Source organism: Mus caroli, unplaced genomic scaffold (genome assembly GCF_978045245.1).
Source record: "Mus caroli unplaced genomic scaffold, Mus_caroli_1 scaffold_3, whole genome shotgun sequence".
In the NCBI taxonomy this organism is placed as follows: domain Eukaryota; kingdom Metazoa; phylum Chordata; class Mammalia; order Rodentia; family Muridae; genus Mus; species Mus caroli.
In genome coordinates this window covers 65,432,095-65,456,902 of record NW_028227258.1, presented here as the reverse complement: position 1 = coordinate 65,456,902, position 24,808 = coordinate 65,432,095, and the positions used below count along the sequence as shown (strand labels likewise).

Genomic DNA, 24,808 nt, shown 5'->3' with positions numbered 1-24,808 from the left:
TAAAAAGAACAACTACCCACATTATAATGAAAACAAGGCAGGCTTATTAGATATTATCACTCACTCTGGTGGGACAGACTTTAAAATATGAAGTTAAAAGGAATCTAGACTAAACAGGCAGTGCCTAGCTGAGACGAAAAACAAAAACAAAAACCAAACAGGTCTATTTATCAATCTAAGACAGCAAAGCACTCAGATAGTCCCAGAACATTCCAGATGCAAGTCCTGTAATGAAAGGAATCAGGAAGGAGAGGGATTTTTAATGTCAGGATCATTCACAGCTTAACAAAGCCAAGCAGCAGAGGAAAGGAAGCAAAGTCTTCCTAACACAACATTCTCAACCAGCGTCTGTGTTTGAGCTGTGGAATCTCTCCAAACACAAAAGGATATTCCCGCCTTTCCATCTTCTAGTTTATGCCAGCATGTGAGCATGCACTGTTATTCTCAAGGGGAAAAGAACATACCCAAAACTTCAGTCTGGAATACATTTTTCCAACAAGTTTAGATCAAGGCTTTTATTTTGTATGTTTGTGGGTGTTTTGTCCTTATGTATGTCTATGTACCACATGCATTCCTGGTGCCCAAGAAGGCCAGAAAAAGGGATTGGATCCCTAGAGCTGGAGTTACCAACAGTTGTAAACTGCTATGAGTGTGCTGGGAATCAAACCCAAGTCTTTTAGAAGAATAGCCAGTGCTCTTATCCACCAAACCATCTCTCGAGTCTCTGTCTCTGGTGTACCCTTCTTTTGAGACAGGATCTCACTCTATATTCTTACATTTCTATGGAGACCAGGCTGGCCGTGAACTTACGAGAGATCCACCAGCCTCTGCGCAACCTCCCCTGTTCCCACGCCGTGCTTAAAGGTCTGAATCACCAAAGCCAGAGACTGGAATTTTTTTTTTTTTGTTCTTTTTGGAGACAGGGTTTCTCTGTGTAGCCCTGGCTGTCCTGGAACTCACTCTGTAGACCAGGCTGGCCTCGAACTCAAGAAATCCACCTGCCTCTGCCTCCTGAGTGCTGGGATTAAAGGCGTGTGCCACCACACCCAGCTTGGAATTTTTTAAGGAACATTTTCTTTCTTTTAAAATTATATTTTTACTGTGTATGAGTTTGTGTGTTTGTACATGTGCCACAGCGTGCATAGAGTGGTTCCAGTACTGAACAAGGTCATCAGGCTTGTGACAAGTGTGTTTATCCACTGAAGCATCTTTGCCCACCTTCTCTCTTTTAAAAAAATTATTTTTTTATGTGTATGAGTTGTGTGTGTGTGGGAATCAGATCTCCTTAGCTAGGCTTGGGTATAAGCTGCCATGTGGATGCTGAGAGTCAAACTTGAGTCCTCTGTAAGAGTAGTAAGAGTTCTTTAGTCCTGAGCATCATCTTTCTGGCCCTGTCTTTTTTGGGGGTGGGAAGTTCTTATGTAATCCAGGCTGGCCTCAAAATCCTTATGTAGCTAAAAGTGGCCTTACACTCTAATCCTCTTGGTTCCACTTCCTTTTTCTTTTTCTTTTTTTTGGTTTTCGAGACAGGGTTTCTCTGTGTAGCCCTGGCTGTCCTGAAACTCACTCTGTAGACCAGGCTGGCCTTGAACTCAGAAATCCACCTGCCTCTGCCTCCCGAGTGCTGGGATTAAAGGCGTGTGCCACCACGCCCGGCGTTGGTTCCACTTTCTAAATGCTGGGAGCCCAATGTACAGACTAGTTTGGGTTTGAATGCATGGAGATCTGCCTGTTTTTATTTGTGTATGTTTATGTAGATGTGGAGGACAGAAGGCATTAGATATATCAGAGCCACAAATAGAAAAAAGAGCCAGGCTGTGGTAGCATATGGCTTTAATCCCAATACTCCAGAAGTAGAGGCTAGTGAATCTCCATGCAGTCAAAGTCAAACTGGTCTACACAGCATGCTCAAGGTCAGTCAGAACGATGTAGTTGAGACCCCACCTCAAAAATAAACACATAAAACAAACAAACAAGCCAGAAGAGTGGCTGAAGAAGACCCAGCAGTTAAGAGCATTTTCTGCTCTTCCAGAGGGCCCAAATTACTGGTTGTCTTTCTGTGTCTGACTTACCCTGATTAACACAATGGTCTCTAGCTATACTCATTTCCCTGCAAATACTGTATTTCTCATTTTCTTTATATGGCTGAATTGAATCCATATGAGCATATGTGCATACTTTAACTATCTGTGGATGGGCACCGAGGCTGGCTCCATTCCTTAACTGCTAAAGGCAACAGAACCTCTGTGTGTTGAGTTCTTCAAGTGTAAACTCAGGAGCAAAAGTACCTGAGTCTCACCAGAGCTCCATTTTCAGCATTTCTTGAAAAGTTCATCCTTAATTTCACAGTGGCTAAAATGTTTACAAACCCACGGCACTGGAAACAAACTTTATTATTATTCTTGTTTTTGCTTCACATATTTAGGCCAGTACTTTACACTGAGGTACACTCCTAGCTCAGGAGGATCTTTGTGATGCAGTCTTGTAATATACCCCTCGGTAGTCCATAAGCATGAAAGCAGATATAACCCCTCCTCTATAAATAAGTGAACTTAAAGAGACAGCTGTTACTTATATTTTGTAAGACAGGAAATTCTTTTGGTCTTTTCTACATTTATTTTACCTCAACAAGCTGTGAAGTCTTTTTTTTTTTTTTTTTTTAAATTTATCAATAGAACTGTGGATAACAAAAATAAAGTTCTAAGAAAAAAAATTCTTTAAAAGACAGGGTTTCTCTGTGTAGCCCTGGCTGTACTTAAACTCCAGAGATCTGCCTGTCCCCTGCCTTCTGAGTGCTGGGATTAAAGGCATACACTACCACCACCTGGAAAAAAATTTCTTTCTTGTGAAAAAAAAAAAAAAATTAAAGCCTTAAAAATCTGTACTGTGTGTATGTGTGTGACAGAGAGAGAACAATTTTAGGGAGCTGGTTCTCTTCTTCACCACGTGGGTCTCATGTAGTCTGCTTTGGCAGCTCGTGGCTTTACCCACTAAGCTATCTTGCTAGCCTCTGAAAGATTTTTGTTTATAGTGTTGAGTAAACGTGAGCATTTACGTTTTAGCATATTGAACGGTTAAGGAAAATTCCATGGGGCCAGATAGACAGCTCACTGATTAAGAGCACTGACTTCTCTTCCAGAGGTCCTGAGTTCAATTCCCAGCAACCACATGATGGCTCACAACCATCTGTAATGGAACCCGATGCACTTTTCTGGTATGTCTGAAGACAGTGACAGTGTACTTATATAAAACAAATAAATAAGTCTTTTTTTTTTAAAGGAAAAACTCCACTCTTTTTCTCCCACGAAGATGGAATTTTTCCTTTTTTTCCATGATCTTTCTATGTAGCCCTGGAACTTGCTCTGTTGACTAAGCTGGTCTTGAATTCATAGAGATCTACCTGCCTCTACCTTCCAAGTGCTGGGATTGCAGCATGCCACACTTGGCTAGGAATTCCACTTTCTAAAAGCAAAAGAAAAATGACAAACTCAGCTATTCCATAAGGAGGTATTTTTTGTGTTTTTATTTCTCATCCTGTCAGAACTGATTCAAGTGACAAAAAGGACCACATGCAATCTGCAGAGCAAAAAGAACTCTATAAATACTGTGTTGCATCTATAGGAGAAACTAATAGACGTGACTTCAAGATTTTCTGTATCTATATAGGATGGCAACAGAAAGTGCAAAGTCAAAAGCATCAAAATCTCTTGAGCTATACACAATCAAATATTGTAGATTATCATCAATATTTTGTGCCATAAAAAAGAAAAAAATACAGTGCACTCATATAAATAAAATAAATCTTTAAAAAAAGAAAAAGGAAAATGAAAAAACAGTAATATCCCACTGCAGCACAGGCTAGCCTGTAACTGGGGATCTAGTCGTCTAAGAATTGGGATTACTGGAAACATCAATTCTTAATTGCTAGTTCCAACAGAGAAGGATTTCAGAAGATCATGGATCTTCTATTTAGTTCTGTAAAATAAAACTCTCTTTGAATGACTACTGAAAAAGCAATAGTAATAGACTGACCCAGGACAGTTCAGGAACAGAAAGTAATAGCTATTTATATGCTCTACTCATAAGGACAGAGTTCCTTACCTTATCGCTGCTGATATTCTAGCATAGATACATTTTTGTGGTTGGAGACTATTCTATGCATTATAAGATATTCAATGACATTTCTCTGACATTGACCCATTAGTGCTTAGGAGTTTCTGTCCCAGTTGTAACAAACAAAAGTATCTCTAGTTATTACTAAATGTCACCTAGAAGTCCCTGGCTTTAACAACGATACAGTTCTAGTATTTACAATTAACTGCATCATTATACTGAGATGTTTAAGAAGGTTGTGTAGGAATCTGGAAAATAAGAATTGAAAGATCAAGTGATTCATGAAAAACTGAGGCAGTTGTATGTACAAGACAACTGAGAAAGTAAAAAGGAGAAGTTTAAATGAGGCAGAGATTACAAACAGAAGGGAGAAAACAAGATATATAGGTTATGTTTGATATAGGCTATATATTAAAACTCAACACACACACTACCCTGCACTAAGAGCTAGGGTTAATGTAAGCTACAGTAGTGCCCTGCTATAGGATAGAATATTATTAGCAAACCAAGAAGTCTGGCTTCTAGTCTCAGTTCATCACACATCAGACAAACGCATTACATTAACCAACCACATCACCTCATGAGCTTGGTCTCCTTACATGAATGGGAGGGTGTTACTAGATAATATTTAGAGTCTGTTTTAGTGTTGACATTTGCAATTCTGCTACCTCATAAATTATAAGTATAAAGACAGTAATGAACTAAGTGTATTGTACATTTCATGACTTTGGATTCCTCTGAGTTAGAATTCAAGGTTACCCTGGAGACAAACATTCACAATTCAAGTCCCTCTGGCACATGTCAGTTTACCTTGGAGTGCAGGGGCTGACTGTGTCTGGGTTTTAGAAAGAGCAGAGAGAATGCTCTCTGGGGTGATCTCCACCTTTGACAGGATATTTGCCAGAGGGTTGTGAGATGGTGTTGTGGCAGGTGCAGGTGTTTTCAGGCCACTGCTGAGGTTGCTGGGACTGGTAGGAGTTCCTGGAGAAGGTCTTGATGCAGAACTGACCCCTGGTGGCAGAAAGATGAACTCAAGAAAATGCAATACTCAATTCATGACACTTTCCAGTCAATGAAAGATTGTTTAATAGTAATTCTGGTGACTGATCCACAAATAGTGCCCGTTTTGACACATACAAAGAAAAACATCTGAAAATATGAACTGTTGTTTCTGTTTGGAATATTCTTAAAACAAACAAGCACTATGTTATTTTCATGCACATTCCTTGGTTTTCAGAGCGGCAACCTGCTTCTGCACCCACGGTGCTCAGTGACTGCAGCAGGACGACAGCATCAGAGGCACTACCAATGCAGAGCACCGTCACCGCATGTCTATGGGAGTGGCAAGGGTTTTCCTCTTACACAGCCTTTAAGGTGACATTATACAAATAAACGCCTTTACACTTTACACTTCAAAGCACAGTAAAAAGGTAAACGCAGACACAAGAACAACATTTGATTTCTTAAAATATGACCAAACCACTATGAACAGATGTTTTACAAATAAATATAAATGAACAAATGAAAAAAATCTTTAATTAAAATATTATCTTTTCAAGATTGAACGTGACAATGGAAAAGGTTAGGAACAATTAAATTTCCAAACACTAGGTATATAAAATAGTATGCTCTTAGGTAACAACTTAAAAAGCTACATGCTGCTTTTTGGTTTTGTGTTTTTTAAACAGGGACTCACAATATACCCCAGGCTGGCCTTCAATTCTTACTCTTCCTGCTTGGCTTCCTCAGGGCTCGGGTCACAGGTCTAGTTCTCATGCTGATTAATTCCCCCAAATACTACTGCGGGCATGGCGCAGATGAGATACAATGTTCCTGTCTGTCCTTCTGCACTATTATCATTGCTAGTGTGTGGATGATGGGGGTTAGAGGAGAATTTTGAGGAGTCACATCTCTCCTGCCACCTGTACATGGATCCTGGAGATTCAATGTAGGTCTCATCAGGTTTGCATGGCAAGGACTTCAGTATTCTTTATAAAATGAAAAGCTGAAAACATAGTAATATCTAATAACAAGAATTACCATATACTACAATAGCCATTAAGATTGATGCACATGACTTTTCTTGTGTGTGGTACATGCACAGTTATACATTCCCACATTGTGTGTACCTGGAGACCAAAATGAAACTGTGTGCCTTTCTCTGTCACTATCTAATTTTGGGAGAGATTACGTCAATCACTGAATCTGGAACTTCAGGTTTTTGCTAGACTGGCTGCTTCTCCCCAGTATCTACCAGTGGGTACTCACTCTCAACAGTGGCACTACAAGCACACACAGCTAAGCCTGGTTGTTGTGTGGGTGCTGGCAATCTAAGCTCAGGCCCTCAGGCTTACGAAATCAAGCACTTCACTCACAGAACCATCTTCCTACCCATCTCCATCATTTTTGTCCAGAAAGGGCCTCATATAGCCCAGGCTATCCCTGAACCCCTCATATCCTGCCTCTTTTCCCAAGTGCTGAGATTTCAGGTGTGCACCACCACAACCAGCAGCTGTTTAAATGAATATTTAATAACTAAAATTTTGTCATACATACTTAAGTTTTAAATAAGCTGATTTAAAGATAATATAGGCAATGTTTCAATTATTAAAAGAAAAAGTATTCTAAATATCTAATCTCTCAAATCCACATACATGTGTATGTATATATATATATATATATATATATATATATATATATATATATATATAGGTGGTTTTCTTTGGTGTAGTAAGATTATTTTTTGGCTTTTCTAGGGTGTCTATTCATTTTTAATGTATTTTTAATGAAAAAAATTGTACTAATTTCATCACCACCATCACCACCAAAAAACCCCCCCCACTTTGCTAGTTCAATGAAACAAAGACGGAAATCAGTGGCTCAGCATCGTCAGTGGCTCACTTACCCGTGTTTTTCATGACTGATGTTAGGCTGCTAAGGATGGAACTGATCTTTGCCAGATCCACATTTGCCAGGTTTGGCAAAACCAAAGTTGGGGAAGGGGACAGAAGTGAAGTGTTCAGAGGCTTTGGGAGAGGTGGAGCTGCTGTCGTGGGCACAGACGGTGGGGCACACGGTGAGGCTTTCGAGACACTTTCTGTTGACTTGGTGGGCACACCAGTGGAGACAGCAGGTTTCTCCACAGGTTTTTCTTTCCGGTCCTCCACTGTTTGAACAAACAAGGGAGATAATTTTATGACATAATATTTCCTAATTTGAGGGCACAAAGTTCTACACCACTTAGTTTTATGCCTCAAAACAAAACAAACCAGTTCCTACCAGCCATACTCGGCAGCTCACAACACCCAGAAACTCCAGCTTCATGGGGCTGATGCCCTCTGATATGCATACACATGTATTCACATAGATGTACACTCATACACATAAAGAAATATAAGATAAAGAAGATCAGTCTATATAGTTTATGACATCCCACCAATTAACTGCATCTTACTTTTTAATAATTCTCTTGTATATTATGATTGGTGCAGTACTAAATATAAATATCCATCTTTCCCCAACAAGAGGGAGATGCCAGGGAGGGAGATGAGGACATTCAGGGAGAAAAAGATAACTGAAAAGACTGCAGCAGCAGCAGCAGCAGCAGCAGCAGCATCCCCTTAAATTCTTGACAACATATTTTTCCTTGCTATTTATTTGTACTGTTTTAAGGAGATGGTGTTTGCCAAGGTATTCTGTTCTTCCATTTTTCTAGAACTTTCTTAGTAACAACAACTCCATACATATTAGTAGTAGTATTTTGTTTCTACAAGTTGTCCAACTGTGAGTATAATGAACACTAATTATTTTTCAAAATTATTTTATGTATATGGGTATTTTTGTCTGTCTGTCTGCCTGTGTACCATGTGTATGCAATGCCCCAAGATATCAGAAGATGGCATCAGATTCTCTGGAAGTGGACTGACAGACAGCAGAGGGCTGCCATTGAGTGTTGGAGCCTGGAAGAACAGCCAGTGCTCCTACTGCTGAGCATCGGTCCATCCCCTAGGCACTCATTTGAAACTGCAATGTTTTAAGTCTTAAAAACTTGGGTTGGGGGCTGGAGATGGCTCAGCTGTTAAGAGCACTGACTGCTTTTCCAAAGGTCCTGAGTTCAAATCCTAGCAACCACATGGTGGCTCACAACCATCTTTAACAAGATATGACGCCCTCTTCTGGAGTGTCTGAGGACAGCTACAGTGTACTTACATATATAATAAATAAATCTTTAAAACAAAACAAAACAAAAAAAACTTTGGTTGGACTCCTCTCTCCCTTTTTTGCTAGTGAATGTCACAAGGCGGGGGGTGGGGGTGGGGGTGGGGCAGGGGACAGGGTTAGGGACCTAGGGAACTGGGAAGTAAGTATGACCCAGGTCGTAATGTGAAATTTCCAAATAATCAATAAAAATATTGTGTGTAAAAAACCAAAAAGCCACTTTAGACCATACGCCTCTTACTACTGTGTAGAGCATAGTGAGCAGCTTAATTCAACAGAAGACAAAGCATTTATTAAGAACAATTATAAAAGTACAGATGCCAGATAAAAATCAATTCAGGTTAGTTGTGAAAAGGTAGTTAATAAATTGCAGCTTTGAGTTCTTTTTATTTACATTATTTTTTGATTTATCTCTGTATGAGTATTTTGCCTGTATTCACATGTGCATTTTGCCTGGTGTCCAAGGTTACAAGAGAATATCAGATCCCTTTGCACAGGAGTCACAGCCAGTTGTGGGTGCTAGGCAATGAACTTGTGTCCTTTGCAGACTGGCAAGTGCTCCTAACTGCTGAGCCATGTATTCACACTAGTTACATTAACAAACAAAAAATACTCTAATGTTACAAATTCTAGTATTATAATTTATTCAATATACCCAAACTATCTTTATTCTGTACTGTATAGAAATAAAATCATTTCTGAGCACTGGCACACTGCCTGTGTCAGGCCCTGGTCAGGTCTCCAGCCCTGAGAAAGACAGCAGTGAGACACCTTTACCTGCTCTGTGTGCTCATCAACTGTAGGGACAATACACAATAAGCTACTTAGTAACCATAGCAGGCCTTACCAATGATTTTTGATCCATCATCTTCCACATCTGAGAGTTCCATGTCTTCCACATCACGGTTATCTGTTACAGGCTCGGGTGTGGCAGATTTGTCACTCTCCATGGCTGGTGACTGGGATTCTTCACCTCCCATGCCCTGGAATGGAGACTCAGAACCAGTTGGGGAAGGAGCATCCATACTTGGAGAGGGGACTGGTGATTCCTCAGGATCAGGAAGGGTTGACTTCAATTGATCCAACTTCTTCTTTAAGTTGTTTACTCGGTTAGCGAAGGTTTTGTAAGCCTAAAAGAGAGAGAGAGAGAGAGAGAGAATATTGCTTATTTCCGTGACGTGAGGAACACCCACCCAGGTATCATCTGACAAGACTTAAACAAAGCCAGAACATCACAGAGCACAGAGCAGCCTTGGGCATCTACTGCTCAATGAATACTACTACCCACAATTGTTAGAGATCTCTTAAAAGTTTATTGCGTACGTGTGTATGATGGATGTGGGTGTGCAGGCCATGGCATGTATGTGGAACTCACGGGAAAGCTAGGATAAGTTCTTTTCTTCCATCTTTAATCAGGTTCCAAGGATCAAACTCAAGTCTCAACAGGCTTGTATGCTTTGTATGTGCTGAGACTTCGCTTAATTTGATAGAAATGCTCTATTAGTCACAGTTAATTATTCACTAAAGTTTTTTTACTTTGTCCAGATTTTCTCTTTTTTTACCCATTATTTCTTTTTCTAAGTCATGTTTTCCCGGGTCCCTCTTGTGTGTGACATTCTTGAAATTTCTTTGTTTCTGATGACCTTAACAACTGTATATATTTACCTTAAGAATTCTGAGGAATACTGGAAAGGTCAATTGATGTTTGTCTTGTGACTTCTGTTATGATTAGACAGAGGTCACAAGTGTTTTGGGGGAAGAGCAGAGAGCTGCCATTCTAACTCATTCACCAACTCCTCACGGCTGATACTGATGTAAGCCCAGCACCTGGCTCCTTTTCTTACTACTTTATTGTATATGTACATGTGTGAATATGCACCATGACATGCAACCCCTAAGACAGGACAACTGTTGGGAGGTGGTTCTTTCTCACCCACCCTGTGGGTCCTGGTTCTTCCCCTCCATTGCTAAGGTCCGAGAGATCAAACCCAGGCCTTTAGGTTTGGTGGCAGGTGCTTACACAGTAAGCCACCTTAACCCTCCCCTTCCTTTTGTTTTGAGAGTTTTGAACTGTCACATTGTAGGTATTACTTTATTTTGATTAGATATTCAAAACATTATTACATTATTTAAAAGACACTAAGGAAAATACTGGGCACAGTGGCACATGTCTGTAATCCCAGCACTTAGGACATAAGAACATTGGCTGCTCTTACAGAGAACTTGCATTCAGTTTCCCAGACCCCACATGGTAAGTCACAACTGCTTGTAACTCCAGCTCCAGGAGATCTAACTCTGTCTCTGAGGGCACAAGGCACACATGTTATGATCATGTACATATACATACATGTAGACAACATTCATATACAAAGGCATGTGACTAGAGACATGACTCAGCGGTTAAAGAGCAGATTGCTCTTCCAGAGGACACAGGTTCAATTCTTAGCACCCACATGGGTGGCTTTTACCCATCTACAGATTCCAGTAGACCTGACACAGTCTTCTAGACTCCAAGGACACTGAATATGGTGCACAGATGTGCATACAGAGGCATTAAGTAAATTTTAAAAAGTAAAAATAAATAAAATCTCAAAAAATTCTTACAAAAGGGACAGGAGGTAGGACAGGTGGGCATGGGGCCACATGCACTAGAGATATGGCTCAGTGGCTAAGAGCACTGGCTGGTCTTCCAGAAGTCCTGAGTTCAATTCCCAGCACCCACATGGCAGCCCACAAATGTCTATAACTGTAGTCCCATGGGATCCAATGTCCTTCTCTGGTGTGCAGATGGACATGAAGACAAACACCCACATACATAAATAAATCTTAAGAGAGGGGGTGGGATGGGGAGAACACAGGTTTGACGTGGTGTCATGCACATTTAACCCTAGTACCCAGGAGGTAGAGGCAGGCCTCCAAATTCAAGGTCAGTTTGAGGGTGAAATCTAAAACAGCTATGGCTACACAGAGAAACCTCCCCCCTTCTCTCCCTCAACTCTCTCTCTCTTGTTCACACACACACACACTCACACACACACACACACACCCAACACCAAAAGAACCTAGACAGATGGAACTCAGAAGTAGGGGAGATGTCTCACTGGGCTCAATGTTTTTGCATTTAAGCCTCAGGACCTGGGTTCAGACACTTAATACCCATTTAAAGATTTGTGTGGTGACTCTGACACAGTGTTGTGGGTGGAAGGGTCAGGACAGGACAGGAAGACCCCAAGGACTTGCTGGTGAGCAACTCTAGCTGAAACAGTCATATCCATGTGCAGTGAAAGACTGATCCTGTTTCAAATAAAGAAGAGGGCTGGAGAGGACCCAGGTTCACTCAGAACCCACAGTATGCACATGGTGCAGACATGCATGTAGACAAAACACTTATACACATAAAATTAAAATAAATAAATCTTTGGGGGAAAAAAAAAGAAGACACCTGAAGTCAACAACCTCTGGCGTCCCCTGTGCACACCCAGGCACTGCACATGCACACACCTTCTTATACAACACACGAATGACGACTATCAGCATCTATCTGGATGTACTGGAAACTGCCGGCACCAGCAGAAAGACCATGAGGAAAGCTGGTTCATGTCAGTAGTGTTCTTTTCTCTGAGGTCTGGCTTTTGGGGAGCAGTGTAAAAACTTGAGTATCCAAAACAGAAGACAGAAAATGTCAAGTACACTAATGAGCAGGGCTTTTAGCAGTCTTTTTAGTATAAGGAATCAAAGTTAGATACTCAAATGGCTGAGATTTTGACAAGAGGAAGGCAGAACTAACTTAACCACTTTTTGTTTGTTGTTACTGTTTTCTCCTTCATGATATTTTCTGAGAGTCCAGGAAGCGCAGCAGATAAAGGTACTTGTTGCCAACTGCTTCTTGAAATCCAAACGTAGAAGAGAACTGACTCCCAAAGGTCATGCTCTGATGCATACATGTGCCATAGGATATGTTCCTACCCACTCTCTCTCACACATGCCACCCAATAAGAATAAAGTTTAAAAGTGTGTCTTAGTCGGGGTTTCTATTCCTGCACAAACACCATGACCAAGGAGCAGCTGGGAAGGAAAGGGTTTATTCAGCTTACACTTCCACATTGCTGTTCATCACTGAAGGAAGTCAGGACTGGAACTCAAGCAGGTCAGGGAGCAGGAGCTGATGCAGAGGCCATGGAGGGATGTTCTTTATTGGCTTGCTTCCCCTGGCTTGCTCAGCCTGCTCTCTTATAGAACCCAAGACTACCAGCCCAGGGATGGTCCCACCCACAAGGGGCCTTTCCCCCTTGATCACTAATTGAGAAAATGCCTTACAGCTGGATCTCGTGGAGGCATCTCCCCAACTGAAGCTCCTTTCTCTGTGATAACTCCAGCCTGTGTCAAGTTGATACCCAAAACCAGCCAGTACAAAGTGTGTGTATGTGTGTGTGTGTATATATAAAAATATGTGTGTGTGTATACATATAAAAATATATATGTATGTGTATGTATGTACACACACACACACACACTTTTTTTGAGACAAATTTCTCTGTAGCCCTGGCTGTCCTCACTCTGTAGACCAGGCTGGCCTCATATTCAGAGACCCACCTGCCTCCACGTCCGCGTCCTGAGTGCTACATTAAAGGCATGTGACACCACCCAGTTTTTCATGGACCTCTGCTTCTCTCCCTTTCCTTCTCTCCTCCCCCCATCTCTATAAAACTTATATATACTATATAATAGCAAATACATATTTCAATAAATATATAAATTACACATATTTATTCTGGAGGTGGGCATATGGGTGAGTGTATGCCACAGCAAACATACAGCAGTCAGAAAAAAAAATTGTGGGAAAGCTGGCTTTCTCCTAGCATGTGAGTAGGGCATCAAGTTTGGCAGCAAGTGCCTTTACCACCCTTTAAGCCATCTCACCAGACCCTAAAACTATTACAGATATCTATGTACAGAATCAGATATATTTTAACCATATATATTTCTAGTTTTAGTTTTCATTTCTATAACACTGTAAACTTCTAAAAGAGTAAAATTAATAGAAAGGAAAAAGAAACATTAAGGCATGATAAAAAATCAAAAGCAGAGGGACTAGTTACAATATGAGTTGTTATGGTAACGCATACACTTCTGGAGGTCAGAGGAAGTACTTCCTGTTAGTGAAGCTGAAATCTTTCATTAAAACATTCTAGGAAATGACTGCAGGCTTTCCTTAAGGTCTGTCCCCATAGGGCTAAGCTTCTATGTGTCTATGTCTGGTATCTTTGTACGTATGCATGACTTGGTGGAGCAAGGGTCACGACACCACTTCTCCTCAGGAGAACTACTTCACTCCAGCACCCTCAACTATCAAATCTTTGCCTCTTTGACCACTTGCATTAAAATTTAAATTTACAAAGTAATTAAAAAATCACTACAGCACCTCTAGTCATTATGGTACCCCACCTTTAAAAAGTATCCTTGTAGCTGGGTGTGGTGGTAATCCCAGCACTTGGGAGGCAGAGGCAGACGGATTTCTGAGTTTTCTGAGTTCGAGGCCAGCCTGGTCTACAAAGTGACAGCCAGGGCTACACAGAGAAACCCTGTCTCAAAAAACAAAACAAACAAACAAACAAACAAACAAACAAAAAGTATCCTTGTAATGTTCTAAATGTATATTTATTCTAAATGTATTCTGGTCTACAGAGTGAGTTCCAGGACACAGTCAGGACTATACAGAGAAACCCTGTCTCGAAAAAGCCAAAAAAAAAAAAAAAAAAGGAAAAGAAAAAAATACTAAGACACAATTTTCAGGATGCACACGAGTGTCAGTATCTGAAAGAGTCATGTCGTTTTAAGAGAATCATTACAGAAGGTTGTGAGCCACCATGTGGTTGCTGGGATTTGAACTCAGGACCTCTGGAAGAGCAGTCAGTGCTCTTAACCACTGAGCCATCTCTCCGGCTCCCAAGATCCACGTTTTAATCTGATCTACCAGCTATAATGTCTTGGATGAGGATACTCCTACAGATCCAAATGCTTATCCTCAGTTTTGGTCACCCGTATCAGCAGTATCTGACACACAGTAAGCACTCAATATGAAACAGCCAGAATTACTTACGTTAGCGACCACTTTCACTTCCTTGTACTGTGCTTCATAGAAAATTCCAGCGTTCTCTAATGCTTCTGTTAGTGAGGGCCCATTTTTCACCTGTTTATCTAATCCATTCACAAACTCCTCTAGCTTGGAACTTGCTTCTTCAAATTCTTTGGAGAACTTCTTTCCACCTGTTTTATCTGAAATAATGGAGAAAGTATTTATATCACGATTAGAAGGAAGTGGCTGGAGGCACCATGTCAGACCAGGAAGGTGGCAAGAAGAAGCCATTGAAATTATTCTAATAAGGTGCAATTATTTTTGTTTTAAGCCCAAGAAGCAGGCCAAGGAGATGGACGAGGAAGATAAGGCTTTCAGGCAGAAACAAAAGGAGGAACAGGAGAAACTCGAGGAGCTAAAAGCCAAGGTCGAGGGGAAGAGCCCCCTGGCCACAGGTGGAGTTAAGAAATCTGGCAAAAAGCTGTCCCCCACATCTTGGGCGATGGTGAACCCCCTCTTCCATTCCTATTTAAACATCTGGATTCCCTGCCATAACATCTTTGCCACTACAGCTAGAATGAAGTGTTATCCTGTAACCTGTCAAACATCTGGATTCCCTGTCATAACATCTTTGCCACCTAATAGCTAGAATGGAGTGTTATCTTGGAGCCTGTTGTACATTGTAATAAATTTTTGTTAAAAAAAAAAAAACGAATAAAGTGACTAATGCAATGGCTCATTGTCTCCAGTATTCAGCAAGTCCTACCTCAACCGGTGAATTTAAAGTGAACCCAGTCTGGAATCCCACCAGAGCCTACTGTTCCATCTTCATTGTACTCTGAATTCTGTACCACTTTGAATTAAACTAACTCACTTAAAAGCCAAAACAAAACAAAACCAAAACCTTTGAGTGAAATTTCTTTCCATGCCACAGTTCTTACTGTTCTGTGACACTTTTCTTGTTGCCTTGGTGTGCAGTTATTTTTGTTTTAAGAGAGTGACTATGTAGAGCAACCATGTCTTAAACTCATATGTATGAGGCCCATGATGGCCTCAAACTCATGATCTTCTGCCTCAGCTTCCCAAATGCTGAGAGCACTAGCCTGTGCCAGCACATGTCTTTCAGTGTGTAATATTTCTTGCCTAAACTTTTATTGAGATAGTTTCAAGAAGTTGCTCAGGTTGTCCTTTAACTTCTCCTGAGTGGTTAATATTATAGATTTGTGCCACCAGACTATAAACCAAATCTCCCCACCATCACCCTAACACACTCAGCACAGACCGACAGAAACAGTTCCATGTAAATTTGTGAGAGTGAATGAGGTGTCTGTAATTAAGACAAAGCTTAGCTGAACTGCTTTTTTTTTTAACTTTTTATTTTATTTTATGTATATGAGCACATGAGAAACTGGAATTACAGCCATTGTGGTGAGTCACCCAGCATGGGTGCTAGGAACTGAACCCAGGTCCTTTGGAAGGACAGCAAATATTCTTAACCACTGGACCTCTCTGTTCCACATTCTTCATTTTGCAAAGATTCTCCATACTCCTTCTCAGGAAGATCAGGACTGTGAGGAGTTGCCCTCACAGTCGCCATTACAAGATGGCGCTGACATCCGTTGCTCGTAAGTGTGTGCAGGCGTCAGGGTATCTTTCCATTACCTGAGCCCTGCCTCTCTCGTGGCGTTAACTGACTGATAGTGAGCAGCCAATCCGGGTGGTGCACGTTTCCAACCATTCTTTGCAGCCTATAAAAGGGAAGGGTTTTCTGCTCTCTGGGTCTCCTCTCCTGAAGCTGATCATCTATCTCTCGAGATGTATTAAAGCTTTACTGCAGAAGGATCCGAGTGGCCTGCGTGCGTTTTCGCTGGCGAGACGGTAGCGTGGGTCACAGGACAAAGGCCCACTCTTCTCCCTGCGCTGCAGTGCAGAATAGTCTACAACATGTCTCTTCCATGAGAAACTAAGGTTCAGAGAAGCTACATCATCTCTGGGGCATCAGACAAAAGTTCTTCACTCTTCTCTGCAAAGTGTCCTTAAAGTCCAGCACATGTTCCTTTCCTGGTGAGTGCTGAAACCTTCATGAGACCTCAGCTCTCCCCTGGGATCCCAGAGCTTTGCAGGATGCTTCTGCATCGTGATTAGGATTGAGTTAGACATCTTATATTCAATTTAGTGTGGAGCAGAGGACAGGGATGAGTGGGTAATACTGAAGCCACTCAAGTGTATTATCACTTACTTCTGTTCTGCCAAGATATTCTGTTTATACTGAATCGACACACCCTTAGAAACATTACAAAATAAATGTGCAAGATCTACATCCCTGTGGTAAAGCAGGAGCAGAGCTAGAAGCATCTTTGTGTCAATGTGAACTGTTTATAAACAGTGTGTGTATGTGTTGGCTGCCGCACACACCTTCCCTTCCCTCACGAGCTGTTAACACAGCTACCCAGTTTAGGATACATTCTTAGCCAAGTCTAACTTCATATAGACACTGTAAATGTTGTCTGAAGCAAAATGGGAATATTAAACAAATACCACAACCCTCACTAACAGCATTATGACTTTGCTATGAAGTGTAGATTTCACTCTTTGGAAGAAAAAGAGCTTGTGACCATTTTGTATGGCTTATCTAGAAATGCCTATAAATCTCATGTTCTAGTAAAATATTCTGTAATTCTACAAGTAACTAAGTAAAATCAAAGCATGGTACAGGAGTAAAACAGATACAAAAGTGAGCAGCTAATTACCACTTACTCATTCCAGAGACCAAATACACAGCACTAGAGCAGAGCAAAATCAAGTAGCAGGTAATCTCTGACTGCAAGACGCTTACATCCTAATAAATTACGAGTGTAGTTATAACTATTGGGCTGGTGAGGTGGCTCAGCAGGTAAGAGCACTGACTGCTGAGGGTCCTGAGTTCAAATCCCAGCAACCATGTGGTGGCTCACAACCATCCCTAATGAGACTTGACCCCCTCTTCTGGAGTGTCTGAAGTCAGCTACAGTGTGCTTACATATAATAATAAATAGATCTTTATAAAACAATTTAAACTATCATAATGTGAACAAGGAAAGAAACTAAGCAGACGCTACAAGATGACAGTGTGCTAAAGAACAGAGCCAATGAGCCCCAACGAGAAAGACCAGCTGAGAGCTCATAACTCAGTACAGCAAGACACTGAGAATAAGAATGCGTATATGAAGCCAGGCGGAGTTGTGCACAGGAGGCAGAGGCAGGTAGTGAGATGATCTACATCTTTGTGAGTTCAAGACAAGGTGGTGGTGGCGCACACCTTTAGTTCCATCCAGCACTTGGGAGGCAGAGGCTGGTCTACAGAGTGAGTTCCAGGACAGCCAGGGCTACACAGAGAAACCCTGTCTCGCACCCCCCCCCCCCCGCCACCCCCGCCCAAAGCCTAGTCTGGTCTACAGTATGAAACCCTGTAACAAACAACTCCCTACCCCACAAAAATGAAAGAACAAAACTAAACCCAGGGACTGCAGTGATGGCTCAGGTTAGGAGCATTTGCTGCTCTTTTTTAATTTTTTTTTATTACATATTTTCCTCAATTACATTTCCAATGCTATCCCAAAAGTCCCCCATACCCTCCGCCCCCACTCCCCTACCCACGCATTCCCACTTTTTGGCCCTGGCATTCCCCTGTACTGGGGCATATAAAGTTTGCATGTCCAATGGGCCTCTCTTTCCAGTGATGGCCGACTAGGCCATCTTTTGATACATATGCAGCTAGAGACAAGAGCTCCGGGGTACTGGTTAGTTCATAATGTTGTTGCACCTACAGGGTTGCAGATCTCTTTAGCTCCTTGGATACTTTCTCTAGCTCCTCCATTGGGGGCCCTGTGATCCATCCAATAGCTGACTGTGAGCATCCACTTCTGTGTTTGCTAGGTCCCGGCATAGTCTCACAAGAGACAGCTATATCAGGGTCCTTTCAGCAAACGCTTGCTAGTGTATGCAATGGTGTCATCGTTTGGAGGCTAATTATGGGATGGATCCCTGGATACGGCAGTCTCTAGATGGTCCATCCTTTTGTTTCAGCTCCAAACTTTGTCTCTGTAACTCCTTCCATGGGTGCTTGTTTCCAATTCTAAGAAGGGGCAAAGTGTCCACACTTTGGTCTTCATTCTTCTTCAGTTTCATGTGGCATTTGCTGCTCTTACAAAGGGACCTAGGTTCTGTTCCTAGCACTCTGATGATGACTCATAACCATCCTTAACCCCAGGGGATCCAATCCCTCTTCTGGCCTCCGTAGGCACCAGGCACAGACGTGACGCATAGACATATATTCTAGCATAATATTGATACATAGAAAATAAGATGAATCTTAAAATCCACAAAAAACAAAACCAAATTCCTACCTCTCCCCAGGGAAATTTATTGAATGATTTACAAGCTTTATACAAGTCAAACTGCTACCTGGGAAATCAGTGGAACCACGAGGGTTCTGAAAATTGTCTCACCCTACCTCTCTTTAAACACTGGGTGATTCATCCCAGAAACACATCGAAAATTCTCCTTATGGGACGAACTAGTCTGATTACACAAAAATCAAAGAAAGGAAACACTGAGCTATTTTACTTGAAAAGATGTGTGTGTTACCTTTTAAACACTTGAGAGTTTCTGTGCTGCAGACATCCACTCTCATGGTTGACAACTGTTTCTCCTTCAGTTCTATCTGATCTTCTGATCGTTTGTACATCAACAATTCTTCAATGAGGGCCTGAGACTGAACACAAACCACAGTCAAATTCCATTCACAGGATTCCATATTCTACCCACTGGATACATCAGACTAGTGACTAGCAAACCCCTTAAGGGGAAACAGAAACTGATCTTTAGTGCTCATGTCAAACCGTACTCTTAGCTACACACTTTTAGGTTCTGGAAGACGGGATCTTACTACATAGCCCTGAAACTTGCTCCAAAGACCAGGCTGGTCTCAAATGCGTTCCTGCCTCCTGAGTGACAGGATAAGCCTTTCACCACCACAATCAGCAAGTTATATACTTAAAAAAAAAATCCTTTTTTAAAAAATATGTTTTTAGCTGGGCGTGGTGGCGCACGCCTTTAATCCCAGCACTCTGGGAGGCAGAGGCAGGCGGATTTCTGAGTTCGAGGCCAGCCTGGGCTACAGAGTGGGTTCCAGGACAGCCACGACTACACAGAGAAACCCTGTCTCGAAAAACAAAACAAAACAAAATGAAACAAAACAAAAAAATATGTTTTTAAACTCTACACTGATTTTTCATCTGTGCAGCACATGGGTGCCATAGTGCATGTGTAGAGGTCAGCTGACAACTCCTGCAGGAGTTGACTCATTTCATGTGTGTTTCAGGAAGCAAATTCAGGTTAGCAGGCTTGGTGGCCCTCCCCAGTCCCTAATTATTCAAACTAATTTACAGATATAAGATTAACACTGTAATAAATCCTAACACCCTTCTTAAATTTAATAGCGCTGAATTTAAAAAGGAGGCTTCCTGATATCATAACTACGCACAGAGCTAAGCCAGCAGCAGAAGTGCTGCAAGGCTGTCTCTCCATTAGGAAAGCAGGTAAACTCTAGGCCATCTATTCCTGTTCTGGATTCCCAATGTACAACAGAGCAGAAATGAGTATAACAGGGACCTGGTTTCATAGGTGAGTAAATGATCTTTGGTATACTTAGCATATTCTGTAACTTACTCGAAACTCAGCAACAATCTTAGATTTGAGAGCAGCTTTTGGATTCGTGGATGCTGTTGAATGAAATTAAAATTCATTAAGAATACAGCACAAAGACTTAACCAAATCCAGGAAAACTGAAATGTAGAGTGAAGGGTATACTCTGCAAACATACAGCAGCCATGCATACATAGTCATAATATAATCCTGCAGTAAATTAACTACGAAATTTAACACTCCTAAATATGGCCAGTAGAAAAATAAACTACTTCGATAAGTCTAACCAACTTACCTCCAACAGACTGAGACTGAGGTAGGTACATGAAGCACCTTCTCCTAGTCTCACCAAGTGTAAGAGACTCTCAGTGTCTCAGTGTAAGAGTGCTCAGGGACAGGACATCCGATTAATCCTGAGCACTGGCTGGAGACGATTCTCTACAAATATCAATTCCCATCTGGTTAAGTTTGGATTATATTTTAGCTGACTCAGTTCATAGCAACAAAGGTCTAAACGCATTATCACTGTGATTGAACTTTGGCCAAACTGATGGGTCCTGTTGTTCCTAAGCATGCAATGTATGACAAAAGGATGCCAGAGGACTCCCTTAACCATGGTGAGTATCACATGCTTGACGGAGCAAACATCCCAACTCTCTGGTGTCACCTCCCAATTCTCCACTGTCTTTCACCTTCATCCCTCCAAACCTTCCAGTTTCTCGACATTGCTCAGTTTGCCCACAACAGTCTATCACATGCAGCATCCGCTCCCTTGATATCATGCTGGGCAAATGGGACAAACACAACAGGAGCTCCACATAGAGAATGTTTCTGGCCAAAATTGGAGGCCCATGTCTAATGTGGTAGAGTGTATCCCCAAATCTGAAGGCTTTCATGGCTCCCAGAGAAACGCTTCTTAATGCCTAGTCTCCTCTTCCGCTCTGTGCTGCAATGCCAGCTGCCTCTAATTTCACAAATCTTTGAATGTGGGAATTGCCTGGGTACTAGCAAGTATTTTTTTTTTTTTCTTCTTTCAATACCCCAACTACTCCTGGATCTTCACTCAATTAAACCCTTTTCTGTATTTCCTTTAACAGTAGTTTTTTTTTTTTTTTTTAAAAAAAGAAGTAACTTCATGCTGGCTTGATTAGTCTAAGTCACTGGGAGCCTCCCAGGCCTGGAAAACACAAGCTTGCCCATGGTTTAGGCCAGGTACGATGTCAAATGGTCTACATTTTCTTCTGCTCCAAAAGGAGGAGGTAATTTTATGTTAGTTGAGATTTTTGTTCCTTACTTTGTGATTTCTTCCACTGCTTATTCGGTTGTTTGTTCAGATTTTCTTTCAGCTGCTTCTGAGTTTTGAAAGTGGTACCTGGAAAACATTGCAGTTTTTGCAGTCTGGCATTATGGGAAGCTGCTCTGTCTGTCCACTTCAGTGCCAAAGTTGTAGCATGAAAAAAGGCAATCCGTGACTCTGTAGTTTCTTTCATTTCTTTTCTTTCAGTTTTATAAAAACAAAAAACAAAACCAGAAAACACCCACCAAATCTAAGAAGCTATTAAATAAATATAAAAAATATAATTAATGAAACCTCCAACTCTGGAAAAAAAAAGGTCAGATGCTAAAAATAAGTTACTTTTGAATAGAACACAAAATCATATGAAGGATTTAACAGCTTCTTAGAAGGTGTTCTTTTAAAACCAAATTCCTAGTGATGGCCTGATAATGGTCACAGTAATAATTACTATCAACTTCTATTTGGTGATTTAATTACTTAAATCTTATATGTAAGAACTAATTTACTTACACACATACAAACACATACGCACACAAACCCAAGAATAGATATATAACTTACTGCAACTCTAAGTCAAATGGAGATTAGAGACTACTCAAGCATGCTCACCACCAACTGAAAAGCTGTGAAAATATGCCCAATCTTTCTCCAACAGTAAGAAGACAGAGCAGAATTTATTACACATAACCAATGAATACTTTGAAATACTTAATGAAAGCAAATACAGGAAGAGCCAGATGGGCATCCTCACTTAACATGTCTGCTTTAGCCAGCAGAGACAAAGATCCAAGTCCCTACACCATCCAGTTCTATTTTGAGTGCAAACATTCATACATTTATGTATTCAATTCTAAACAAATCAATCCAGATTCTTCCACTCCCTTTAGTGTTATACAACAGAAAGGATATGAGTATAGACAGAACTGTAAAGACTGACTTAAATTCTTTTAGGAAAGGAAAGGAACTTACTTAAAGCTTCTCTCAAAGCCACAATCATGTCTTCTGGGTACACATTTCGATCTTCCCAGATTTTAAAGATTCGTTCTATAGACTTAGAGACAGATGGATCCCTGGAAGAAAAGCAAAATGTAAAAATGTTGACTTATGGGCTGGGTATGGTAGCACAAGCCTTTGTTCAATCCCAGCACATGGGAGGGAGAGGCAGGTGGATCTCTGTGAGTTCAGTATGGTCTACAAAGGAAATTCCAGGATAGCCAGGACTGTTAAAAAGAGAAATCCAACCTCAGAAATCAAACACAACACAAAAAGTTGACTTATCCTCAAACTAGAAATGTGTTACATACTCAACAACTTACTATCACCCAAATTTCTTCTGCGTTACATATATTTTTAGTTATGAAAAAAGATCTATTTATTTACTTTATGTGTTTTGTCTGCACATATACACATGTGTCACATATGTGTCCAGTACCCAAGGAGGTCAGAAGAGGATGATGGATGTCCCAGAACTGGGACTAGGGAAGGTTTTGAGTGTCCTATGGGCACTGGGAACCAAACCTGGGTCCTCTGGAGGATCAGCAAGTACTGAGCCAACTCTCTCACTTTGTATAGATCTTTACATAATTTTTCATGCATTATTTATAAGGAAAATGTCCTTATTTAATACTTTTATCAATGACAAAAATAAGGCTACAGATATATAATAAACTTTGTGATGCTTATGAAATTCAAAGGTCTAGTCAATGCCTGAAACTATTAGCATTACAAAGGAAAAGTTGAATCTAACAAAATAAAACTATGAGGCCAGAGAGACTGCATAGCAGTTCAATGTGCACTGCTCTTGCAGAAGACCCAGGTTGGGTTTCCAGCACCCACACGTGCAGCTTCCACCTGCCTGGAACTTCAGCTCCTGGGATCTAACATCCTCTTCTGGTATTCATGGACACCATATCCCCCCACTCCCCAAGTTTACTGTTTTCCTTTCCTTTCCTTTTTTCTTTTTCTTTTTCTTTTTCTTTTTCTTTTTCTTTTTCTTTTTCTTTTTCTTTTTTGAGACAAGGTCTCACTCTGTAATACTGGCTGCTCTGGAACTCACTCTGTACATCAGGCTGTCCTTGAACTCACAGAAAAACACTTTGCTTGCCTTTGCCTCCCAACTGTTGTAATTATGTTTGGCATTAAAAGAAATTTAAATCAGGGGTGGGATGGTGGTGGTGCACACCTTTAGTCCCAATGCTTAGGAGGCAGAGGGAAGTGGATCTCTGAGTTCCAGATCATCCTGGTCTAAAGAGATAGTTCCAGGACAGGCAAAGCTATACAGAAAATCCTGCCTTGAAAATCCAAAATAAATAAATAAACCAACCAACCAACCAACAAGTAAAATTTTTAAAATAAATTTTAAGGAAGATTTTGGTCAAAAAACTGAGAGCTTAGTTCTATCCCTAGAACCCACATGAGGTGAGATGAGAGAACTAACTCCTGAAAGTTGTCCTCGTGAGCTCCATATGCATGCTGTGGTATGGGCACACATACACTAAGTAAATGTAACAAATGCGCAGTTACAAGTACTCACTGTTCTCACAGAAGAACCACAAGGGGCTCACAACTCTCTGTAATTCCAGTCCTAGAGGATCTAGTCTCCACTGACACAAGTCATGCATATGGTGTACACACACACACACACACACACACACACACACACACACACACACACGTGTATGTATAGGCATACAATCATACACATAAAAATTTGGCCGGGCAGTGGTGGCTCACGCCTTTAATCCCAGCACTTGGGAGGCAGAGGCAGGTGGATTTCTGAGTTTGAGGCCAGCCTGGTCTACAAAGTGAGTTCCAGGACAGCCAGGGCTATACAGAGAAACCCTGTCTCCAAAAAACCAAAAATAAATAAATAATAAAAAAATAAAAATTTAACAAACCCAAACAAAGAACAAAGAGCTGGGAAATATCATAGTGACACAGCACTGGCCTACCAAGTATCCATCCAAAAGGCCCGGTTTTACATCTTCAACACCAAAACAAAACATGAATACAAAAACCAAAATAACTGCACTAGTACGAAGAAACACTAAGGTTTTCTTCCTTAAGGTTTCCTGAGCACTAACCATGAATCAGCTCCACCTTACAACAGTAGCTCTGAGAAACGGATGGCAGCCTCTCACTCACGGGCAGGCATGCACACACACACACACACACAAAAGAAAGGCCAATAAATCTAAAGAGAACACCCTCAACACAGGAAAATAAAACAAAACAAAAACAAGTCAATGAGCTGGGCATGGTGGAAAGAAAAGAAAAAGGAGGAATTGAACTGATATGATCTCAAAATGCAAAGTAAGGAGAGAGGATGCGAGAGCAACCAGCACCGACATACCCATGAAAGGCGACAGAGCCACCATGGTTAAAGCACACCCACCAAAATATACAGACACTCCAGTATT

At 41.1% G+C, this 24,808-nt stretch overlaps 1 protein-coding gene across 5 annotated transcripts in view; it reads right to left on the bottom strand.

Moving 5' to 3' along the window:
- Positions 1-24,808, bottom strand: part of Rprd2 (regulation of nuclear pre-mRNA domain containing 2) — a 56,250-nt gene that overhangs the window by 6,091 nt on the left and 25,351 nt on the right. For 2 of the 5 annotated variants that reach the window (XM_021157254.3, XM_085835657.1), the window contains exons 3-10: positions 22,359-22,459; positions 21,387-21,464; positions 20,117-20,169; positions 19,034-19,160; positions 14,432-14,607; positions 9,179-9,461; positions 7,019-7,279; positions 4,924-5,124 (exon numbers count right to left, since the gene is read on the bottom strand). In XM_021157254.3, the coding sequence (XP_021012913.1) occupies positions 4,924-5,124; positions 7,019-7,279; positions 9,179-9,461; positions 14,432-14,607; positions 19,034-19,160; positions 20,117-20,169; positions 21,387-21,464; positions 22,359-22,459 (1,280 nt within the window). Of the gene's footprint in view, positions 1-4,923; positions 5,125-6,833; positions 7,280-9,178; positions 9,462-14,431; positions 14,608-19,033; positions 19,161-20,116; positions 20,170-21,386; positions 21,465-22,358; positions 22,460-24,808 lie in introns of those variants that run through there. The other 3 variants (XM_021157255.3, XM_021157257.3, XM_085835656.1) reach the window with 2 other exon arrangements.